Genomic DNA, 17461 nt, shown 5'->3' with positions numbered 1-17461 from the left:
TGAGTTTAAAGACGCGTGCCACGTAAAATGTTAGCAATTATTTTCTAGGGGTGACTTTTTCTCTGGTGTTTTCCAAGTTTACTGTAATACAAATTTCGCGTTTTTGTTTTTTTTTAAATAATCCCCTTCGGGGGTCCCTCCCCCCCCCCCCCCCCCCGGACCTCAAACATCGGTGAGGGAGGGTAGCAGAGACTGGGGAAGAGGCTTGCGGTCAGAAAAGTGGTGCGTCAGGATAAATCCCGGGTCCCAGAATTTCAAGAAATGTGAAGGGAGTGGGTGGGGAAGAGAACAGAGGGGAAGGAGGAAGGGAGGGGTAAGAAAAGGGAAGTGGGGGGGGGAGGAGGGAGGGGAGCACCAACAGTAGGGACCCATCAGAATTTGATATTCTCCCAAGGCCTCTTAGGGAGAGAGTGTCTCCAGTCCTCTGGGCTCCCGCCATCCAAGTCTGCATTTGGACTTCCTAAAAGTCCCAGTAGGTGACTCCTGGGCCCAGGGAAAGGGGTGCGTGCGGGGCAGACCTAGATAATGTGGTGCAAGTCACATACTCTCTCTGCGGTCTCCGGGATGAGCGATTTCACCACCACTGCTGTGAAATGGTCCTCACTTGCGTGTGAAGTTGGCTTTTTCCCTCTCACAGTAACAGACAAAAGGCTCAGCCAAAGCAGTACCCAAGCCCCTTGTTAAGACCATCTTGGGGCACCTGGGTGGCTCAGTCGGTTGAACGTCCGACTCTTGATTTCAGCTCAGGTGAGGATCTCACGGTTCGTGGGTTTGAGCCCCGCATCCGGGCTCCGTGCTGGTGGTGCAGAGCCTGCCTGGGTTTCTCTCTCTCTCTCTCTGCTTCTCCCCTGCCTGTGCTCTCTCTCAAAATAAATATTAGCCAAAAAAAAGACCATTTTTAAGTTTTGTTTTCTGTCTCTGACAGGGTCTTACATGCACCTAACAGCTTCCAAAAAATGCAGGGGGAAGTTCCGGCCAGACTCCAGCTGCACCGAATGGCCGAGGCACTGCAAAAAGGCATCCGTCCGCTTCCTCCAGTTTTCAGAAGAAACGAATGTGCCTACTGGCGGGAACTGCTCTCAGGACTGCTAATTGGGGCCACGTTGGGTCCTTACTCCTGCCTGGTTCCTAAAGGCACTGGGAAGGGGGTCCCCAGTGGTTTTGGCAGTGTGCGCGAGATCATCTGGGAAGCTTGGTAAAAAGAAAGGTTTCTGTGTCTCATTCCGGAAAGTCGGATTCAAAAAGGGCTGGGGTGAGGCCCAGGAATGTGCATCTTCAACAAGGGCCCTGGGGGAGGGGGGGGCTCTGAGGTACTGTTAAAGGGGAAACAGCCACGCTTCGGGATGCAGGCCTCCCATGACCCATCGCGATGTTTACTGTGTCTCCGACAAACTCCAGGAACCTCATGTGTGGAGACCTTTGTTCGCCTAATTGTACGCTCTCTTTCTGTGACTCAAAGCTACCCTCGAGCACTAAAAAAACACACATTCCGACGGCAACAGTTTTCCCAGTTCATAGCCTTGACCATCCCTCGGTAAGTGAAGGCATCAAACACCTGGAGAAGCACACACCTGTCACCACCTAAGCTCATACGGCTAATTCTCCCCGTCTTGTTGTAGGTAACGTTTCATTCTTTTTTTTTTTAATTTTTTTTTAACGTTTATTTATTTTTGAGACAGAGAGAGACACAGCATGAACGGGGGAGGGGCAGAGAGAGAGGGAGACACAGAATCGGAAGCAGGCTCCAGGCTCTGAGCCATCAGCCCAGAGCCCGACGCGGGGCTCGAACTCGCGGACCGTGAGATCGTGACCTGAGCTGAAGTCGGACGCTTAACCGACTGAGCCACCCAGGCGCCCCAACGTTTCATTCTTTGAGGTTACTCCTTATTTGTACGTGACAAATAAGCACGAAAGTGAGCACGAAAGGAGTCACCAGGCTCAAAAAACCTAAAAAGCAGCATACATGTTTCTGATCAGAGATTCTCTCACTCCTGTGAGGAAAGCTGCCTTGTCAACTTCCAGCTGGAAGGAATGCGTGACTGTCCAGCCCGGCTGGCTGCCCTGCGTAACTGCAATTCAGAACTTTATGGCTGAAGAAGGTGGTAATCATCTGTAATAATGTAAATACGGAAATTAAAGTATCCACTTGTCAAAGGACTTCAATTTCCTCCATTTTGACCTTCAACTTTCTAGTTGACTAAATTCTCCATTCCAGCTTATCTCTTAACTCAGACAAAAGTATCCCTTGAAGGGATTCAAAACTACCCCCTCAAGCAATAAGGACTGCCCTGAGCCAGCAAGACCCCACCCAGCCCAACACCCAGGCAATGACCTGATCTTTACCGCCCACCTGCCTGTATCGACCCACATCTCCCTTATATAAAACTAGAAGCATTTTCAGTATCTTCAGACTTTGGAAACCGTCTTTGGGACACCAGTCCGCTGTCTTCTGGGTGCTGGCCTCGCTGAGATAAATTCCTTTCTTGTTCCACCACCATTTGTCTCTCAGCCTTTGGATTTTGTCGGCGGCGAGGGGCCGAACCTATTGTTTGGGTCCCTCGGAGCCACGTGCTCTTGCCCCCGGGTGCTCCGGTTCCACCACCAGTGACTCCAATGACACGCTGGTGTCCCTTTGGCCGTGAAATAATGTGTGCACCAGGGTGCAGAATAATGACCTCTTTTCTCAGCCTCCCCTGCAGCTAGCTGTGTCCACACCCGAGTCTCCCAGGCAGCAGGTGCTAACGTGACTAGAAATGATCAATTTCAGTACATCCCTAAATGCAGAGCCAATTGGTTGATTTCAAAGGCGAAAGAGGTGACCAGCGCACAAAGAGTTAAACCTTTCCAAAACAGCCGTCAGTATTCTGAGAAGTAGCCCAGGTTGAAAGCACCACTGAGCAGTTTAATCGATCCGATCCACGCACTGGTGATTTAGCGGATACATTCACTATAATAGTGGTATTGCTACAACTGACAATGGCTCGGATTACTGGGTACTTCCTATGAATATTTTCTCCCATTTTCCCTGTTTACAGAACTCTTGAGTGAGAGCTGCTTGCGGCCAGCCAGCCACACTAGAGGGCACACTTCCCAGTTTCGCCTGCAGCTCGATGGGGTCCTGTCCCTAACAACTGGCCAACAGGCTGGGAGCACTGGCCAGAGGGAGGCGAGGAATGTGCAGCTAAGAGGTACACCAGCAGCGTGGCCCCCTTTCCCTCTTGCAGGCTGGGAGATGGGAGCAGCCGCCTTCCACCCAGAGCTGGAGCAGTGAGCAGACGCCCTCGGGTCATCATCCTACCTTCCCTGGTCGGCCTCCCTCTGCACACTGAGGCCCACAACATTTGGGGGTATCTTCAGTAAAGCAGACTAACTAGCCTGTTGCCTCTGGGTGCACAGGCCTGATCTGGGAGCTTTCATCGTATTTGCTGTGTGTAAGGTAGAGAATGAAAGACATCCCATTGTTTGAGAAACCACTAGCAGAAAAAAAAGCTGCCAGTTAAACTACAGTACAATCTTTTCTTAACACAGTGTTTACTTTGTAAATATTAAAAGAGCTTTTAAGACTTCTTTAGACATAGATATGTTTTATTTACCATAACCGACTCATATGAGCATAGAAAGGAAAACTGGCAAACAAACAGAAATATACCTAAAACTTCTTCGCATTCAGGATCTGACTCGTCTGAGTGACTTTTTTTTGACTCAAGAGTCCTTGACGGCAATTTCGTTTTGCTTTTTTTTTTTTTTCCTCCCCCCCCCCCCACAGTATCACCCTGTGTGCCGTCAAGGGTGTAAGTGATGCAGCATTTTGTGAAAAACCGTAGCATTTTTGCCCCTGAAATTTTCACTTAATTTCTGACACCCATTCTGCAAGTTTTAATGCTACGGCTTTCTTGGTTCTACCAGATGTCAATGGTCAGTTGTCAGACAACAACCAGAAATCATTTTATTTCCTAAAATGGCCCTTCCATGACTTGTGGATGGAAATATTGGGGATTATGCTTTCGAGGGAGCTTATTCGTCAACTTTTCTGGTATATGTCCCTGAAGTAAATAAAAAAAAAAAATAATAACATACACACACAGATTCCCAGAAGTCTATTCTAGGTGACTTCTAGCTAGGTCCACCTCCCTCCTTTCCTCCCAGCCCTCAGGGAATCTCTTGGAGGAAAGTTTTCTTAGCAGATGCACCTAGGTCAACTAAGTTGCAACAATACGCATGGCCCAAATCCCCACAGGTACAGGCAAAGACAACTATGAGATGACTGTCATCTGGCCAACAGCAACTGTCAGACACAATCCACTGAAAGACCAGTTTTGGGGATATTAAAAATATGTCTCTGGGGCGCCTGGGTGGCTCAGTCGGTTGAGCATCCGACTTCGGCTCAGGTCATGATTTCACAGTCCGTGAGTTCGAGCCCCGCGTCGGGCTCTGTGCTGACCGCTCAGAGCCTGGAGCCTGTTTTGGATTCTGTGTCTCCCTCTCTCTGGCCCTCCCCCGTTCATGCTCTGTCTCTCTCTGTCTCAAAAACAAATAAACGTTAAAAAAAAAAAAAATCCTGGGGCGCCTGGGTGGCGCAGTCGGTTAAGCGTCCGACTTCGGCCAGGTCACGATCTCGCGGTCCCTGAGTTCGAGCCCCGCGTCAGGCTCTGGGCTGATGGCTCAGAGCCTGGAGCCTGTTTCCGATTCTGTGTCTCCCTCTCTCTTTGCTCCTCCCCCGTTCATGCTCTGTCTCTCTCTGTCCCAAAAATAAACGTTGAAAAAAAAAAAATTAAAAAAAAAAAAAATCCTGACAGCCAATATCTGTGGAGGTCTTGATAGGACAATTCCTGGACTGTGCATTTTGTATGTGTTCTCTCGTGCAATCCCTTCCGTAACCCTTTGAGGTAGACTCCCATTCTCCCTACTGTAGCTCCTTCCCTACCAGGATCCTGAACCAGCCCCCCTACTGACCACTCTGCTCATCTCCAGGTCAGGCAACGAAAAGAACAGTCGTGAATGGAATCCATGAATGAACCCAAATCTTAAGTGATTCATTCACCCACCCTATCACAAGTGTCCAACGTATAAATGGCACTCAGCAGTGACAAGAGACAAGGCTCCCGACCCCCAGAGCTTTCGTTCCAGGTAGGGAAGACAGACAATAAATGGACAAAATTTCAGGAGGCAAGAAAGAGCTACCCAGAAAATAAAAGGGTGATGGGGTGGTGGCTCCTGCCTCCCATACTGTCTTCAGACCCGAACGCACAAAGGTGAGCTCAGGGGTACACTGGTCACAATCTAATGACCCGAGGAAGCCTGAGTAACTCCTATATTCAGAAAGAAGACAAGATAAACAAAAGCTCCTTAGCGTCATCGGCCACATCATAAAGGGCTTGGGGAACAAAGGGGGTAAAGGCTATTACTTTTAGAAGGGGGGAGAGAAGGAAAAAGGAAGAGGATGCGAATGGAGGGCCGTGCAACAGCTTGCTCAGTGACACGGCATTCTGGAACCAGCATTCTGGAACCAGAATCCTCCTTCGGGGCGGGGAGGCACGCCACCTCCAGGTTTGTCCCGAGTGCTTCACTCTACAGGTTTAGGGCTCCAGCGAACACACTTCTCCAAGAGGGGCCCGTCAAGGCTCTTCCTCGGCTCTCTCCCACTCAGGGGACAAAGAGGGCTGACGACTGTGGCGGAAAAGCGGTGCGAGTTGGGGGGATGGACTTAAGCGGCGTCTCCGGTGGGGAGCAGCGAAAGGCTCCGCCCAGCGCTCCCGCGGCTCCCTTCTGGGTTGGCAGAGAACTTTCTACACACTGCGGCGCTGGGGACTCCTTGCCCACCCGTGCAGCAATGCGAAGCAGGAGTTGGCCCGACTGCTCCGCCGCATTCCGCATGTTGTCGGGTGGGCCCCGCTCCACGTTCACACGTCCAGGAAATTATTACGTAACTCAAGAGAGCACGCTTTCCCGCCCGCAGGAGGCTGCGGCGTTGCGGGACAGGGCAAGCCTCACCCCCGCAGGATGGGGCCAGCTTTCCGCACGCGGGGGCGCAGCGCACAGCCAGGCGGCTGCCGGGCCTAGGCCGCCTCTCGCCCGGGGCCCTACCTACTCCCGGCCCCGCCCTCGCCCCCGCCCCGCCCCTCCTCCCCTCCCGGCCCCGCCCCTCCCCCTCCCGGCCCCGCCCCTCCCCCTCCCGGCTCCCGCCCTCCGTCGCGCCGCTCCTTCCTGCCCCGCCGCGCGGGGCGCCGCGACACCAGAGCCCGCCCCGGTGGCGCACGTGGAGCGGGGCACGCAGGCTAGCGGCGCCCGCCCCGCCAGGGATGCTCGCGCCGCCCGATGCCCTTCCCGGGCCCCCCACCTCCCGCCCGCCCGCCCGTGCTCTCCCCGCCGGCCGCCGGCGCCTCTAACGAGTCAGCACCAAGCACTCTCGGGCCCGCGCCCAGCGAAACCCCCGCGGAGGCCCCCGGACCACGCCGAACCCCGAGCGCTCCGGCCGCTCCAACTCCTGCGTCCCCCTCTACCCCCCACCCCCACCCCAGCTGCCGCCACCCGGCCCCGGGGCGGTGGCGAGCGCCGGACGCTCACCTGACGATCGAGTCCCGCGCCGAAGGCGCCCGGCTGCCCTGGCCGCGACTGTTCCCGGCCTGGGCGTCCTGCAGCCGCCGCTGCCCGAGCAGGCCCTCCCCGCCGCCACCTCCGCCGCCACGGCCGCTGCTGCTGGCGCGACCGGGCGCTTGGAAGCGGAGCGGCGGGCCCGGGGGCCGCGGCGGGCGGCGGAGCCCGCGCAGGAAGAGCGGCAGGCGCGCGCTCATGGCGCGGGGGCGCAGCGAGACCCGCGAGGCGGCGAGAGCGACGGGCGGCAGGTCTCCCTCCACGCGGAGATGCGGCTACGGCGCGCAGACGGGCGGCGGCGTGTAGCTCCTCCCGAGGGTGGCGGGGCGGGCGCCAGGCACAGAACCGGCCGGCGGGTAACGGGCCAGTGGCAGGAAAGACCTGCACCTTCCTCCTCAACCGGAGCGGGAGCCCCTAGGGGGCACTGCACCTAGAGGCCGTGACGTTGGGAGGGCGGGAGCCTGCGGGACGCGGGGCTGGTCCTTCCAGTGGCCCGGTCCTCTAGGGCAGGCTCTCTGGCACTCAGTCCTGCTAGAAATCTGGCTAGAGGAAGGTGTGGCATCAGGGAGGGCTGTGGGCCCATTCCAGAGATAGTACTTGCTCCCTGTGCCTAGGATGCTGATAACTCCCTGCCCTCAGGTGGGAGTTTGCTTCCTGGAAGGCCACTTGGCTGAGCCTCTAGTTTAGATACCAGGGGCATGGTTTACTAGGCTGGCGGTGTCCTAACAGTGAAGGATGTGTGGGGCTTGGGGTTCCAAAGCTGACCTGTAGCCTTGGGCAAGTTAACCCCTGTGAACCTGAGCTGCGTCCACAGTTAAAACAAGATATTGATGCTTTGTTTATAATTTTATCAGGATTATAATTCCCAAGTAAAGCGGGAATAAAGCCAGTGCAAATTACAAACAGTAGCTACCACTGTACAAAGCGCCGGAGTGACATCTCACTTAATTCTAATAAATGTACAGATCTTTCTGGAGCCATGATGGGGTTACCTCCTGATAAACTGGTCCTAAATGGAAACTCGGTGAATTGAAAATTCATCGATTACACCTAACCTACTGAACGTCACACGGTAGCCTAGCCTCCCTTAACCATGCTCAGAACACTGACTGTAGCGTGTAGTTTGGCAAAATCATCTAACACAAAGCCTATTTTATAACAAAGTGTTGAATAGCGCATGTAATTTATTGACTACTGTACTGAAAGTGGAAAAAAGGGCTAGGGATTGATTGTCAGTGTATGGGTTGTTTACACTTGTGACCACGTGTCTGACGGGAGCCTCCTGTGACTGCCCCTACCCAGAATCAGGAGACTATCCTGCTGTTGTAAATCAGTAGCCCAGGAGAAGATCAAAATCCCAAATTCGAAGTCTGGTTTCCACTGGATGCTTATTGCTTTTGTACCATCCTCAAATAAAAAAAATCGCAAGTCGAACGGTGGTTAAGTCAGGGACCATGTGTAATGCGTTGAGTATTGGCCTGATTGACAACTTGGGGGAAGAGGGTCCAGAGGGGTCATTTGGTTCATTGACAGCGCTGGAGGTTTGCCTGACCCCAATGATCATGTTCTTAATCTTATAATATTGTCTGCGTTTTTTATTGTAGGATGATTGCCTCATTTGGCACATTACGACTTTGTAGGGTACAGGAATACCTAACATTGCCACAGCCCTGTGATTTAGGTATCCCCACCATTTGACAAGGAGGAAACAAGATCACAGAAGTTGCACCTTGCACAAGCATATAAATATTACAAGGGAAACTTGGGTGGTCCATTCACTTACTACCAGTGGTGATCTTGGGCAGGTCATAAAACTCTTGGAGGCTCGTCTCATTATAAATTGGTGACCCCCCCCAAAAAAAAATAAAATAAATAAATAAATAAAAATAAATTGGTGACCCATTCATTTAGCATTCATTGGACACTACTGAACATGGACCACTGGTCACTAAGATGAAAATTACCTTGTCCATAATGAGTGTATGGGAAATCTGCGTCTTCCTCTTAATGTTGCTGTGAATCTAAAACTGCTCTAAAAATAGTCTTAAAAAAACCCCCAAAAACCAAAAACAGCCTCTGCCCTAAAGAAGTTCTAACAGTAACTCTGCCACAGTGGTGACAATTAGCTTTTCCACCTAATGAGTGCTCATAATAGTGATACTTAAAACCACAGTGGCGGGATGCCCGCGTGGCTTGGTCGGTTAAGCGTCCGACTTCGGCTCAGGTCATGATCTCAAGACTAGTAAGTTGCAGCTCCACATCGGGCTCTGTGCTGACAGCTCAGAGCCCGGAGCCTGCTTCAGGTTCTGTGTCTCCCTCTCTCTCTACCCCTCCCCCAGTCGTGCTCTGTCTCGCAAAAATAAACAAACATTAAAAAAAAAAATCACAGTGGAGACCACATATGGTATGATCCCGATTATAGGAAATGTCCAGAATAGGCAAATCTGTAGAGACAGAAAATATATTAGTGGTTGCTTACAGCTAGGGGTAGGGGAAATGGGGAGTTGACAGCTAATGGGTGTAGGCGATGAAAACGTTCTAAAATTAATTGTGATGGTTGCACAAATCTGTGAATATGCTGAAAATCATTGAATTGTACCCTTGAAATGGGTGAATGGTATGGTTATGTGAGTTCCATGTCAATAAAGCTGTTACCAAAATAAAATACATGAATAAATAAATAAATAAATAAATAAATAAATAAATAAATAAAAGGCTTTTGAGATAAGGTGGTGGGGTCCTGGGGTCTAACTGTTCTGGAGGAGAATCCAAAAAAACACCAAGGGATCTGATGCTTGAGCTGAGTGGCCTTTAAGAAATACGTATACTATTTCTAATCTACAGAAAAGCATAAGATAAAAAATAAAATCAGGGGCGCCTGGGTGGCTCAGTCGGTTGAGTGGCCGACTTCGGCTCAGGTCATGATCGCACAGCTCGTGAGTTCGAGCCCCGCGTTGGGCTGTGTGCTGACAGCTCAGAGCCTGGAGCCTGCTTTGGATTCTGTGTCTCCCTCTCTCTCTGCCCCTAACCCACTTGCATCCTGTCTCTGTCTCTCTCATAAATAAATAAAAACATTAAAAAAATAAAATAAAATAAAATCACTCTAACACTATCACCAAAACATCACTATTAATTTTGATCTCTTTATTTGAAATTATTTTATAAAGTTACAGACATACAGTGAATATATATGTGTGTGTGTGTGTGTGTGTGTGTCTTCTTCACTTACTATATATCTGATTTAATGAAATTGGAAAGGAGAGCATTTGAAATCATGGATTTTCATGGTTTTATATTATAACATAGCCTATTTTATGGGTAAACCATAATTTATTTTCTCTCTCCCTGTTGTTGGCTGTATTGTTTCTAATTTTAGATGTGGCAATACTGTTGTGAATATGCTTTCATTCATTTGTCAATAGCTCTGTACTGAGACCCTTCTGTGTGCTGGGGGAGGAATGGGAAGAAGATTGATCAGGGGGCCACTGACCCCTCAGTCATCCTTTGCTGAAGCAGTTCTCAAAAGACTCATAACTAGTAACCATGTTAACTGAAAAACAGGGCAGAGAGCTGGAGGATAAACAGCACAACGTCCTCACATAAAGAAGCAACCCTCCCGATCATACTGAATTTCAAGGAGGTTATGGCATTTTTATGAATTCCAGGGCTCCGCATGGCACAGTGGGTTCCAGAGACTTCCCAACGTTTAATTAGACACCCTGTACGGATGGAAAATTTGAAGAGAAAAGATTAAGTTAAAGACTTCATACCTAAGCCAGCCTAATGAGAAGTCACAAAACTAACTTGTTACTGGCATTGAAATGACTCAGACATCGAAATGACCCTGACATTGAAATGACTCAGACTATAGAGACTATGTAGACTGTACTACAAAGCCATTTTGGAGAACGCACTTAGGAGACGGTTCTCAGCCATCACCAGAAGCCTATGGCGATCCGCACCTCTAAGGTGATCCCCTACATCGTTAGATGACACATTCAAGTATAATAATGTTCTGTACCTAGAGACACGTTGCTTCTTTTTCGACTGAACTAATGTCATACACTCTAATCTTAAACAAGTTTAGGTGAAAATGAGGTCCTATTTTTAATATTAAAGTAATAATATATTTTTTGGATCAGAGAACTAGGAGTTACAATAAATGCTATTAAAGTAGTTAAGGGGCGCCTGGGTGGCTCAGTTGGTTGAGCGTCCGACTTCGGCTCAGGTCATGATCTCACGGTCCGTGAGTTTGAGCCCCGTGTCTGGCTCTGTGCGGACAGCTCGGAGCCTGGAGCCTGCTTCGGATTCTGTGTCTCCCTCTCTCTGCCCCTCCCCCACTCATTCTCTCTCTCTCCCTCTCTCTCTCTCTCTCTCTCTCTCTCTCTCTGTCAAAAATAAATAAACTTTAGGGGCGCCTGGGTGGCGCAGTCGGTTGAGCGTCCGACTTCAGCCAGGTCACGATCTTGCGGTCCGTGAGTTCGAGCCCCGCGTCAGGCTCTGGGCTGATGGTTCGGAGCCTGGAGCCTGTTTCCGATTCTGTGTCTCCCTCTCTCTCTGCCCCTCCCCCGTTCATGCTCTGTCTCTCTCTGTCCCAAAAATAAAAATAAAAAACATTGAAAAAAAAATTTTAAAAATAATTTAAAAAAATAAATAAATAAATAAACTTTAAAAATAAATAAAGTAGTTAAATCTCCCATTCTACTTTGGCTGTGAAATAGTGGCACAAGAGTGGAACGTTATGTATGTGGCATATAAGACCATTTAATAGCACGTGATCGCTTGCCGATAGTTGATGCTTAACTAAGGTCTATTAGGATTGTGCCCTTAATATGCAGTTTTTAAAATTACTTTAAAAGGTCTAAGACAACAGATGACTGTGCTGGTTGAGAGCCAGTTAAGATATTTGACCTGACCGCTTCAGATCCTGATGTAGATGATATGGACACCTGTCTTCTGTTCACTTTCACTCCCTCATGGGCCTCACTCTGAAGTCAACGCAGCCTGAGCCCAAGGTGCTCACATTCCACAGGAAAGGCATTTGAGTTCTTGCACGCTTGTGACGCACGTTTGCAAGACAGAAGAATAGGAAAGGGAGAAAGATTTGTGAAAATAAATTTAGGATCTGTCCTATTCCCAGGTTTGTTTCATAGGGATCATTATCTCATTTTGATAGATACGTCTGAATCCATTTACGCAAAATTCAAATATATATTAGTCTGCTTTGCAAAAGCCAACCAAATATATATTAGCCTGCTTTGCAAAAGCCCTTCTTCTAAGAAGAAAGGGCTCCATTATGCTGAAGGCTTTAAAAATCCACTCACTGATGTTTTTCCCCTAGTGCATGGAGATCATTCCGGTGCACGTTGAGATAACATTCGGACGTAAGTCAAAGACAGTTCATTTTCGGTATGGGAAATGTGTCTCTGAAAGTAAAATATTTTTAGATGTTTATACATATGTACAGTGAGAGAGCATTTGCTTTATAGCTGGCTCTGTGCTAGGCAGGTAGTTAAGGGGTCAACTGTGAACAAAACAGACACAGCTCGGGTGTCATTGAGATTACTGTGCACGACTATATGCTAGAACACACGCATGCGGGAAAAGAAAGCCGTATGATAGTTCGGAGTGTTCTATGAGTACGACAGAGAGGCACCTTCCTAGACGTGGAGAGTCACAGACAGCTTCCCGAAGGAGATGGCACTTGAAGGCAATACTTAAAGATGGCTTAGGAGTCAAGCTAAGAGAAGAACAGTGTGCTGGCAATGAGTATTCTGAGTTGAAGGAACTGCGTGAACCACAGTCTAGAGTGAGAGAGAGTGCTGACTTCACCTCCTGAATAGGAGGTGTTGGGGTTGCAGGAGAATGAACAGCCCCCCCCCCCCATCCTGCCTTTAAGAGAGCCTTTGGAGGAACAGCGTCCTCAAGGAAGAGCTATGTTCAGTTTTAAAAAAAGCAATGAATTAGCTTTCTTAATTTGAAAGAGGATGGACCTTAAGCATGGAATGGAAGCAGACAAGGAAAAGATATGGGAAGAGGTGGTTTGGGAAAGAGCAAGACAGGGATGTGGGCAAGGAAAGGTGGTGCGAGGGGCACATGTCCTGGGACATGGCCCGGATACCAGGGGAATGGAGCACGGTGGTTACAGCGGTTCAGATGCCAAAGACACTGACCCATAAATACCAGAAAGGTTAACAGTGTAGGGAGGGCACTTGGACTTTTCAAGGATCACAACAGATTGCACTTCCATGGGAATTCTAACTTTGGATGGACGAGAAGACTTTGGTCTCTCAGGAGGGACTACCTGAATCTTGAATGATTTGCTTGGGCCTCGAGAGAAGCTCTGGATCGGACGCAGTTTATCCAAAGCTCCGGAGATGCGAGGAGGGGTGCACAACAACACCGACCTGCAAAATCCACATCATTACCAACGAGCTCGGCATGTGAGGCCAGGCTTGGGGATCTTTGATACATACGTCTTTACTGCAGCTGATGCTTTTCTTCGACTACGTTCCTAGATGTATAATTACTGGGTCAAAGATGACCCTTTGATATTATTGATCCCTATTCCATATTACCAAATTCATTTCTGAAAAATGTATACCAACTTACATTCTCATGTAGTTGGGAGTAACCCTTTTCCTCTATCCTTAACAGTATTGGATAATTAAAAAAAAAAATCTTTTTTTTTTGTATGTCACAGAATTGTATCGTTGTTTTGAGGCAACTTTCCACGTATCTATTTTATTCTGCATTTCTTCCTGCATTGTGTTAACCTTATTCCAGGCTGTCACGGCAAGGACATTTGTATAGCAAACAGCCTTTGGAAGACACAGTATCTCCCTCTGGGGCAGAAAGCAGATACGTTTGTTGTCCAGAGAGCAAGGAAAATAGCTCCCTCCAGGTGCAAAGATGGGGCAGGTTTGCTAGTAGCCCTTTAAGACTGCAGGTTCCTAAGTTCAGGATTCCCCAGCCTTGAAATAAACCCACGGCGCGTGCAGTATGCACTTGAGCTACTCTGCATCGCCCCCATGCATCTGGAGGAGCAAGGGGAGCCAATGCACACGTGAAGTTCATACCTGCTGTGCCAGGAGTAATAATGTCCATTTGTCTCTGATAGAGGAGTTTCGTGGCTTCTGCCAGCATCCATGAACCAATGCAGGCTAACTTCTAGCCGGCAGGCTGAGTAATATTCCAGCTTCTGCACAGTTCTGGACAGTAATTTTTGAGCTGAATGTTGACCATGCAGGCTTTCTCCTGGGTGGTAAGGGAAGGGCAATGTAGGCAAAGGGAGCGGCTCCTATGAAGGCAGAGGCAGATTTTGGAGGGCTTGGTAGATAGACTATTTGGTTCTGTTTGTGTTTAGAAATGTAAGGCTGGCTAAGATCAGGAGGACAGAGGTGAACAAGCCTGGGAAGTGACGATGACAGTGGCAAGAAGTGACTGAAGACAGTGGCAAGACAGCCAGCTGGGAAGCTGTTGTAGAAAGCCAAGAACAAAGGGCACAAAAGCACCCGAGGAGTTTCAGAGGAAAAAAGGGTACCAGATTGGAAGTGACAACTCGGGGGGGGGGGGGGGATGTCTTGGGGGAGGGGTGGAATCTGTTTGCTCTCAGGAGGGAAGTCTAAGCTAGAAATGGTGTTTTAGGAAAGAGTATAAACCGTAGTTGTCGCCTTCGGGGAGCTAATAAAATTAGAGAGTGGGATGGAGAACATTTGCTCTCACAAAACTGAGGCTTATCGAGGCCAGGCAGATGACAGGTGCTAGTGACGTGGACCAGGTGCAAAAGTTCCCCCCAAAGAGGCAAAAGGTAGAGCAGACCTTCTATGACCTGCTTTGCGGTAAGAGCCTATACCTTCTATCGAAAACACCTGCATGCGAGTGCCCCATGGTTACTGGAAATTTGCTGATGAAGTCTACAATGGAGAACAGAGGAACGTTAAAGTCAGTCACCCTCTTTTAGGGTGATTTTTGCCCTTAGGTTCCCTCAGAGCCCAGAGTCCGGGCCCAAACAAGCCAGATGATGGCGGGGATGATGGTGATGATTTTAAGAAGCTGGGAAGTGGGATTTTTGTGGTGAAACTTTTGGAGGACATACAAGCGCGATTCAGCATCTGGGCCAAGGTCTTGTTGTGATGGTAACATGAGGACCACGTGGAGAGCCACACATACGTTGCCTTTCCAACAATAGGGCCTTTGGAGCTTGTATTTGCCCCACAGAGCAGATGATGTGCTCACTATCCAAGCTCTGTTCTTTTACGGTCAGCTGAATAAACAAGGTTTTAGAACTAACGAAGTAGACCAGCTTGCTTCCCCCACCCCCTGGTGTGAGGAGGCATCCGCTGTCTAAGCCATTGTGAGGAAAATCAAGCTTTGTTGTTTTTCATAGATAAAGTGGATTTCGTTCACCGCCTTTGTGAAGCAGACAGGTTTGTCCTCACCTGACTTCAACCCCCCAACTACACGCTAAGTTGCTCTGTGCTCTCCAAACATACCTGAAGCCAGTTACTGGGAAAGGTGTTTTGTCTAAATGGAATTTCGGAGAGGGGTCTGATCATCTGACTCTCACGTGGCCGTGGAGCTTCTCAGCTCAGTCTCACTCGAGAGTAAATTTCCTTGGAATTCTATCAGCCAAGTGATGGAAAAAGGGCCTTGAGGCTTTTCTCTGACCTCCCCCGCCCCCGACAGAAACTACAAGTCAAGATGTTGGATTTCTGAGGGTGCCTGCTGTGAATTTTAAAAAGCAGCTGAAATCATTGTTGTTCTTCCTCCTTTGTGTCTCTGACTTGCATGTTTTTCTCGTGTTTTGGGCTCAAACAAGTTTTTTTTTTTTAATTTTTTAACGTTTATTTATTATTGAGAGACAGAGAGAGACAAAGCATGAACAGGGGAGGGGCAGAGAGAGAGGGAGACACAGAATCCGAAGCAGGTTCCAGGCTCTGAGCTGTCGGCACAGAGCCCGATGTGGGGCTCGAACTCGCGAACTGCGAGATCATGACCTGAGCCGAAGTCGGACGCCCAACCGCCTGAGCCACCCAGACGCCCCTATAATGCATTTGAGATTAATGCAAGTTGTTGCCTGTATCAATACCCAATTGCTTCTTATTGCTTAATATTATTCCAGTATGTGAATATACCATATTTTGTTTACTTATTCCTTGTTTTTTAAAAATTTTAAAAAATATTTATTTATTTCTGAGAGACAGAGAGAGACAGAGCATGAGCAGGGGAGGGGCAGAGAGAGAGGGAGACACAGAATCTGAAGCAGGCTCCAGGCTCCGAGCTGGCAGCACAGAGCCCGACGCGGGACTTGAACTCACGAACCATGAGATCGTGACCTGTGTCGAAGTCAGACGCGCAAGTTTTTGACCCCATCTATTCAATCATTAAATATTTATGGAACACCTGTGAATTGTCAGGCACTGTACAGAGCTGGTGAAAACATCCATCCCAAGGGGTCCAATGAGTCACATGCTAAATTTTAGCATATTCTTCCAGGGGCGCCTCAGTGGCGCCATCGGGTTAAGCATCTGACTCTTGATTTTGATGCAGGTCATGTCATGGTTAGTGAGTTTGAGTCCCTCGTCGGGCTCTGCCCTGACAATGTAGAGCCTGCCTGGGATCCTCTCTCTCCCTTGCTGTCTACTCCTCCCACATGCGCACCGTCTCTCTTAAAAATAAGGAAATAGGGGCGCCTGGGTGGCTCAGTCAGTTAAGCGGCCGACTTCGGCTCAGGTCATGATCTCACGGTCCGTGAGTTCGAGCCCCGCGTCGGGCTCTGTGCTGACAGCTCAGAGCCTGGAGCCTGTTTCCGATTCTGTGTCTCCCTCTCTCTCTGCCCCTCCCCTGTTCATGCTCTGTCTCTCTCTGTCTCAAAAATAAATAAACGTTAAAAAAAAAAAAATTAAAAAAAAAATAAGGAAATAAACATTTTTTTAAAAGAATATTCTTTCAAAAAGAAGCTTCCAAGAAGAAACATCCCCTATAAAAGAGTTGTTTTCAAATATGCTATACACATTCCGAATGTTCATTTATGATTATATGGACTGTGCAATAATATTTTGCACTCAGTAACCTTTTCAACGCAGCGTAATTCCATATTGTCTTGGTATTACACGCTCTAAATCACTTGTAAGGAAAGAAAAATATGAGAAGCTAAATGTGAGAGAATGTTTATGTTTCCATACTTTTTTTTTAAACAAACAAACAAAAACATTAAAAAAGCATGCTTAAGAAAGCTCCATATCTTATCCATAGGACAAGGTTTAAGTTAAAGACATGTAAACTTGCAAAAGGGTTGAAGCTGTTTCTTTTATTCCAATCCCTTAGCACTGCCTAGAGAGAGGAAGTTATATAATGTAGAGGATGGGAGAGTTCTTAAAGTATTAACATTTGCTCCTCAAAACAGAGATTAAAAAAATGGTTTTTGGATTTTTTTTTTGAACAAAAGAAAATAAATGTTAATATTCATGTTTAACAGCTGTGTTTCTACTTCATCGCAAGCCTGATATTTAAGATTGTTCTTCCTTTCCCCTAAGGATTTAATTTATGTATGCAATTTACACAGGGAGTGGTCTTTCTACCATCATTTGCTTCTTGAAACTGAACTTTCATGACTGTTAGAAAACCCCATCTACTTCCAGACTCGATGCAGAGGAATAAGCTACAAACCTCATAGATCCTCTAAAAAGAGGAAAAAAAAAAAAAAAACACCTCATAAATCCTCAGTGTGAAGTTTAGAAATTCCCCACTTTAAAACACTCTAAAGAAAATTTCAAAAGTTATTCTCCTCTGTATAAAGAAACTTAAGCAACATGTATTTTCATTAGGCCAGAGTAGGGTTTATGCTTATATTGGGAACTAGAATTGC

General features: G+C 48.1%; 1 protein-coding gene and 1 long non-coding RNA gene across 4 annotated transcripts in view; one reads left to right on the top strand and one right to left on the bottom strand.

Moving 5' to 3' along the window:
* Positions 1-7058, bottom strand: part of MTHFD1L (methylenetetrahydrofolate dehydrogenase (NADP+ dependent) 1 like) — a 195528-nt gene extending 188470 nt beyond the window's left edge. The window contains exon 1 of one of the 3 annotated variants that reach the window (XR_015251648.1): positions 6565-7058. Coding sequence is in view for 2 of the 3 variants with exons in the window: in XM_086708121.1 (XP_086564247.1) it covers positions 6565-6791 (227 nt within the window). In the remaining variant the exon portion in view is untranslated. The remainder of the gene's footprint in view (positions 1-6564) is intronic. The other 2 variants (XM_086708121.1, XM_086708120.1) reach the window with 2 other exon arrangements.
* Positions 5436-17461, top strand: part of LOC147581297 (uncharacterized) — a 31577-nt gene continuing 19551 nt past the window's right edge. Inside the window, exon 1 of the long non-coding RNA XR_015251649.1 lies at positions 5436-5547. This is a non-coding gene — a long non-coding RNA (uncharacterized LOC147581297). The remainder of the gene's footprint in view (positions 5548-17461) is intronic.

Source organism: Puma concolor, chromosome B2 (genome assembly GCF_028749965.1).
Source record: "Puma concolor isolate L17-30 chromosome B2, mPumCon1.1.hap2, whole genome shotgun sequence".
NCBI lineage: Eukaryota > Metazoa > Chordata > Mammalia > Carnivora > Felidae > Puma > Puma concolor.
The sequence above is the reverse complement of the archived record's forward strand: the minus strand, read 5'-3'. Positions and strand labels throughout refer to the sequence as shown.